Source organism: Sminthopsis crassicaudata, chromosome 2 (assembly GCF_048593235.1).
Source record: "Sminthopsis crassicaudata isolate SCR6 chromosome 2, ASM4859323v1, whole genome shotgun sequence".
NCBI lineage: Eukaryota > Metazoa > Chordata > Mammalia > Dasyuromorphia > Dasyuridae > Sminthopsis > Sminthopsis crassicaudata.
The window spans coordinates 464,787,912-464,794,235 of NC_133618.1; the positions used below are offsets into that span (position 1 = coordinate 464,787,912).

Below are 6,324 nucleotides of genomic sequence, written 5' to 3' on the forward strand. Positions count from 1 at the left end.
TATGTAAGGGCCCATTTGAACTCAGGTCTTCTTTCCTTTAGGTCCATCATTCTATCTCCTGTTATCACCAGCTGCCTTACTAGACTGCAAGCTCAGTGACAGAAAGAGTCTGTATATTATCTCATCTTTGCTCTCCCCTAAATTAAAAAATAGTGGTTTTTTTCCCCCAGAATAGGTGATTAATAAGTATTTGTTAAATAAATTTTTCAGATGAGGAAACTGTGAGCCCAGTGGAAGGAAATGACTTAACCCAGATTTCCTTGAGAGGAGGACTAAGCCAACTATGGATGGGACCAACAAGTCCTCTGAAGGGGCCCCATTTATCCTACTGGGCTTGTCCACAAACCCTGGGCAGCTCCGGCCTCTCTTTGCCCTGTTCCTGGTCCTCTACATAGCAGGTGTGATGGGGAATGGCCTCATTGTGGCAGCCATCAGAGCCAGTCCAGCCCTCCACGCCCCTATGTATTTCCTGCTGGCCCACCTCTCCTTCGCCGACCTCTGCTTCACCTCTGTTACCGTGCCCAAGATGCTGGCCAACCTGATGGCCCATGACCGCTCCATCTCACGGGCAGGCTGCCTAACTCAGATGTATTTCTTCTTTGCTTTGGGTGTGACTGACAGCTGCCTCCTGGCCGCCATGGCCTACGATCGCTACGTGGCTATCCGGCATCCACTGCACTACACAGTCCGAATGTCGCGGGCCGTGTGTACGGGACTCGTCGCAACGGCCTGGGTCGTCTCTCATTCACACTCCTTGCTGCACATTCTGCTCATGGCCCGCCTGTCCTTCTGTGCCTCCCACAGCGTGCCTCACTTCTTCTGTGACCACCAGCCCCTGCTGAGGCTCGCTTGTTCAGACACTCGCCATATTCAGCTGCTCATCTTCACCGAGGGGGCTGCTGTGGTGGTCACACCCTTCCTGCTCATCTTGGCCTCCTATGGCGCCATTGCCGTTGCTGTGCTACGTCTGCCCTCTGCGTCTGGGCGGCTCCGGGCTGTGTCCACCTGTGGCTCCCACCTGGCGGTGGTGGGTCTCTTCTATGGCACTGTCATTGCAGTCTACTTCCAGCCAACAGCACGATATGAGGCTGAGCGGGGGCGTGTAGCCACTGTCATGTATACAGTAGTAACCCCCATGCTCAACCCAGTCATTTATAGCCTCAGGAACCGAGACGTTCAAGGGGCGCTCCGAGCTCTCCTTACTGGACGTAGGATTTCAACTGAGCCCACCTAAGGCCTGGACTGGCTTCAGAGATGGCCAATAACCAATTTGATCCCACGGGGTACTAGAGTTGGAAGAGATTATCTATTTCAACACCCTCTTGTTACAGATCAGGAAAAATGAGGTCCGGAAAGGGGTAACAATCACCCAGCTAGAGAATGGCAAAAACCTGGACACAGATGCACTCACACGTAGAGCCTTGCTGCCCGTCCCTCCAGCATCTCCCCAGCCATAAAATCACAGAACGTAAGAACTAGGAAGGACCTCAGAACCCAGCTTGAGATTTACTCTCACTGTGCAGAGGAGAAACTTCACACTCAGAAGAGTGTGATTACAAAATAGCAGAGCTGGAATCAAATCCAGTCCCATACTTCCATTCAGCACCTGTTCTTCCTCCTCTTTGTCTTCTGTGGCTTTTTCAGAGTTTTCCTTGAACAATTCATAGCATGACAGAATTAGACCTGGAAGAAGAGAGGGAGGAATAAGCATTTATTTAATTCCTAATATGTGCCAGGTACTGAACTAAGTGCTTTATAAAATTATTTCTTTGGCTCTCATAAGAATCCTGCAATGTAGATACTGCTATTATCCCCATTTCACAGTTGAGGAAACTGAGGCAAAGAGGTTAAGTGAGTGGTCTAATATCACACAGCTAATGAGTATCCAAGGCTGAATTTGAATTCGAGTCTTACCACTGCATCATCTGGTTGTAGGAAAGGAATTTAGAGGTCACCATAGGTAGCACTTTCATTTTCAGCTAAAGAATCCGAAGCCCAAAGAGTTTCAATTATAGGACCAGGGTCTCATAGTAAATGTCTGAGGCAGAATTTAGGAGCAAGTTTTCCTAACTTCAAAGCCACTATCCCCTACACCACACAGCCTGCCAGTCATACCTCATTTCAAGCACACCTCTGTTAAGCACCTGCTGTGTACAGAGCATCAGATTCAGCTCTGGGGAAGATACAAAATTAAAATAAGGCAGCTTTTGCCTTCAAGGAGTTTATACCTCAGAATGGAAATATGGCATACACACATAAATAACCTGGCCATTCATAGGCTCAGTTATCCAGGTAATTCATAATACATTGACTCAAACTTCTAGTTTCCATGATTTTATCAGTAGATACATACCTTTGCCCAACACAGGCAACAAACTTCATGTCTTAATAGCAGGTCTTTCTTTCTGAGCAGATATGCCTGAAAATAATCATCACCTGGGAGTTAACTCTGGGGTCAGGAGCCTATCTAGCCTAATGTTGCCTGGTGGTCCAAGTCACACTGTCTTTGCCAGGCCTGTTGTTGAAGATTTGTCACATTAGCAGGTCTTGCTAGACCATCAAGAGATAATAGAACCTTCTGTGTCACCACAAAGCATAGAAAGAGAATTTTAATATATCTATACAAAAAAAGAAATGTGAGAAATGTCTATATGAAATCTGGAGGGTCAAAGGCTTTTACTATTACAAGAGATCAAGGAAGGTTCCTGAAGGAGGTAACATTGAAATTGGTCATCAAAGGATAAAACAATACACGACTGGGGAAAAGGGACAGAGTAGAGAGCTTTACCATCACAGGAAACAATATAAGCAAAGGCATGGATGGGGGAAAGCATGGAGATGTACATAAGACATAGCAATTAATCCAGTCTGATTGCTGCATAGAGTACACAAAGGGAAATAGTTTGAGATAAGGCCAGAAAGGGAGATGGCTCCAGGTTGTGGAATCTTGAGTAACTGGTTCACAAGTGTGAATTTGTCTGTCTTGGTCATATCAGATCTTTAAAGGATTTTGACCAAAAGAATGATATGACATTATTTGTAAATAGGGAAGATTATTTAACCCCAATTGGCTGTGCCACAAGATATGAGCTCTTCTATTTGTGTCTCACTTTTCTCTCTATCTCTTTGTCTCTTTCTCTGTCTCTGTTTTCTCTCTCCCTCTCTCTCTTGTCTGTCTCTGTCTCTCTCTCCCTCTCTGTCTCCCTCCCTCCCTTATCTCTCTCTCTCTCTCTCTCTCTCTCTCTCTCTCTCTCTCTCTCTCTCTCTCTCTCTCTCTCTCTCTCTCTTTCTCTCTCTCTCCCTCCTCTTCTCTTTTCTTCCTTTCTCTCTCTGTCTCCCTTCCCCCCCCCCCCCCGCCACCAGCACTGTGAAGTCCAACCTAGGAAGCTCTAATTTTTTCTTTTTGTTATGCAAGATAAAAACAAGAGAATTCCTTAGCCCATGATTGTTGAATTGCAGAAAAATGAGAATATTGAATCTACAAGAACACTATTATGGTTAACCCTATTAGAGTCATGGAGGCCAATCCAACTTCCTGGGCTTCGAATACCCCTTTTCACTGCTCTGACTTCTAGGCCTGATCCCTGCTGTCCATGTGAGCAGTCACAGAAGCTGAGCTAGATTTCCCTCTAGACATGTCACCAGACTAACTCTCATAAGACCTTAAATCTAGAAGAAACCTTGGAGACCATCTGGTCAACTCTTTCACTTCAATGAGGAAAGTGAGCATTAGAGGAAGGATTTACCCAAAGTCATACAAGCCATGTGACTTGTGAATCAGATAATAGTAGCAGAGCTAGAACTAGAATTCAGATCATACCATCATAGATCTAGACTTAGGAAGGACATCAAAGACAATCTAGTCCAAGTTCACACACTTCAAGAGCCCAGGGACACACAAAGGTGGATATTCTAACTCCAGAGTCATGGCTCGGCCCTCTATACCAGCACTTTCCTTTTCTTGTGCCAAGATAACAGCCTCCTAGCATCTCCAATTCTTCCCTTTAATTTCTAAGTAAGGACTTTCCCATCTACTGAGACATGAGCCAAAATTCATCAGTGAATCTTTTTTTTTTTCAATCTCCCTATCTCTTGCTTATCCTAAGTCAATGCAGCTACCAGCCCTACTCCTGAATACTTCTGCATTCCTTTACACTTCACTCCTGAAGCTTAAGGTCAGATTTCCTGCGCCTTTCAAAGTGATAACATTCTCATCTGAAAAATCAAGTTATACAGATGAGAGATCTGAAACAACTGTTCTGAACTAACTTATATGAATTTGAGTGGAAGTCTCAAGCAAATAAACTCCTTAATTTTGGTGGAATGACCTCAATGGGAATGTCAGATAACAAAGAAGAAAGAGATTGTGTGATAGGTCAATTGGGGAACCATTGAAAAGCTGGGAGGGCTTCATTTTGCTCTTAATTCATTAACACTTAGGCTGTTACCTATTCCACATATTCCTACTGAACTGAAGTATAGCTATAGATATATAGATATAGATAGATAATTGAGAATGTGCCGCCTGTTCTAAATTGTAAAAGCAGGCAAGTCTGATTTTTTATTCCTACTGACCTGAGCAAAGCTCTCAGTATCACAGTGGAAGAGCCCTAGATATGAAATCAGAGGATCTGGGTTTGAATAATTACCACCTATGTGAGCTTGGGCACATCACCCTGACTAGGTCCTGATACCTCACCTATAACATAAAAGGCTTAGATTATACGATCCTTTCAGGCCTTAAATCTATGATCATATGATTGACCTCTTCATCTTTCCTGTCTAGGAAGGACACAGCAAGTGATGAGCTGACCAGCTGATCTTTCTGGCATATCTATCACTATAACAATCATATAATTATGACAAAATTTCTTCTGCTTTTTAGAATTGGACAATCCTTTAAAAAATAAAATATTACAGCTGGCAGGGACTTCATATCAAAATGTTAAAGCATTAAAAGACCTTGGAACATAGGACATGACAATGATAACATTACTATAGTACTTTAAGGTGTAAATGTGTTTTGCTAATCAAAATCTTATGAAATAGGGGGTGCAAGTTTTCTTTCTCCCTTTTATATATTTCTTTCCCCTTTATTTTAAGGAAAATGTGAGTGTGAGAGATCAAGTGAATTTCTTAGGTAGTATCATAACCAGAATTTAAACCCTAATTTCCTAAGGCCAAATCTAGCCATTTTCCCCATGTTCCATGCTATGGGTTATTACTGATCATACAGCCCAGTTCCCTCACTTTACAGAAAAAAAAAAAAAGAAAAGAAAAAAAACTAAGTTTTAGCAACAATATGATTTGCTCAAGATTAGTCTGGATATTTGACTCCCATTCTAAAATACTACTTATTAGATTATGATTGTGAAGGACTCTCCTTCCTTCTCCTTTCCCTTGTTAGGGAAACTTCTCTTGGTGAAAATTCTTTCTGAAGGGGCTTGAAGATAGAATGCCTATCTTGGTATAATGGGAAATTCACTGGATTTATTGTCAGAGACCCGGGATTCAAATCTTGATTCCTTACCTCCATGAATCTTAGGTTGAAATTTAAAAGATGTCTCCAGGGTCCTATATTTAGACATTACCTAAACATGTGTTCCCAATTTACTGATATGTGGACTCAGTTCTCAGTCCTACTTACTGTCCACACTGGCTGGCTCCTCTTCTACAGGTTCTACAGCATATTGGTCATGGGAATGATGGCTCTTGACTTACTATGACCCAGTAGTAAGAAACCACCAATTCAGCACTGTTCCTCTGATCCTGCCAGAAAACTCTTCCTGCTAATGTCATTATGAGTAAATAAAACTACAAGGATAGTAAGGAGAGGGGGAATGTCATATTCCCATCCAACTTGTGTACCAGTTGTTTTTGCCCCTGTCCCAGTAGCAAAGAATTTTTAAACTTGGAGGGAGGGGCAGGATCTTAGATATCATCATTCCCATTCAACAGATAAGAAAACTGAAGCCTTGGCCAGGGAAGGGACTTGCTTAAGATCATGTATTAAGTAGTAGGGCTGGGATTTGATTGAAATCTCCTGATTCCAAATCCAATAGTTATCTCATTAGATCATGCTTTCTCCTGCACTAGTCATTCAAAAAAACTGGATCAGATTCAGGCTAGTTCCAATGATCTTATGATGAAGAGAGCCATCTACACCCAGAGAGAGGACTATGGGAACTGAGCATGGATTACAACATTTTGTTGTTGTTTGCTTGCATTTTATTTTCTGATTTTTTTTTTTTTTTGCTTTTTGCTTTTTCTTGTGCAGCAAGGTAATTATATAAAGATGTATGTGTATATATATATATATATATA

General features: G+C 42.4%; 1 protein-coding gene across 1 annotated transcript; it reads left to right on the forward strand.

Annotated features, from left to right (window-relative positions):
- Nucleotides 1-283: 283 nt before the first annotated feature.
- Nucleotides 284-1,234, forward strand: LOC141557407 (olfactory receptor 1K1-like). The gene has a single exon (XM_074292994.1). It carries the CDS (start codon nucleotides 284-286, stop codon nucleotides 1,232-1,234), a length of 951 nt encoding a protein of 316 aa, XP_074149095.1.
- Nucleotides 1,235-6,324: the final 5,090 nt, after the last annotated feature.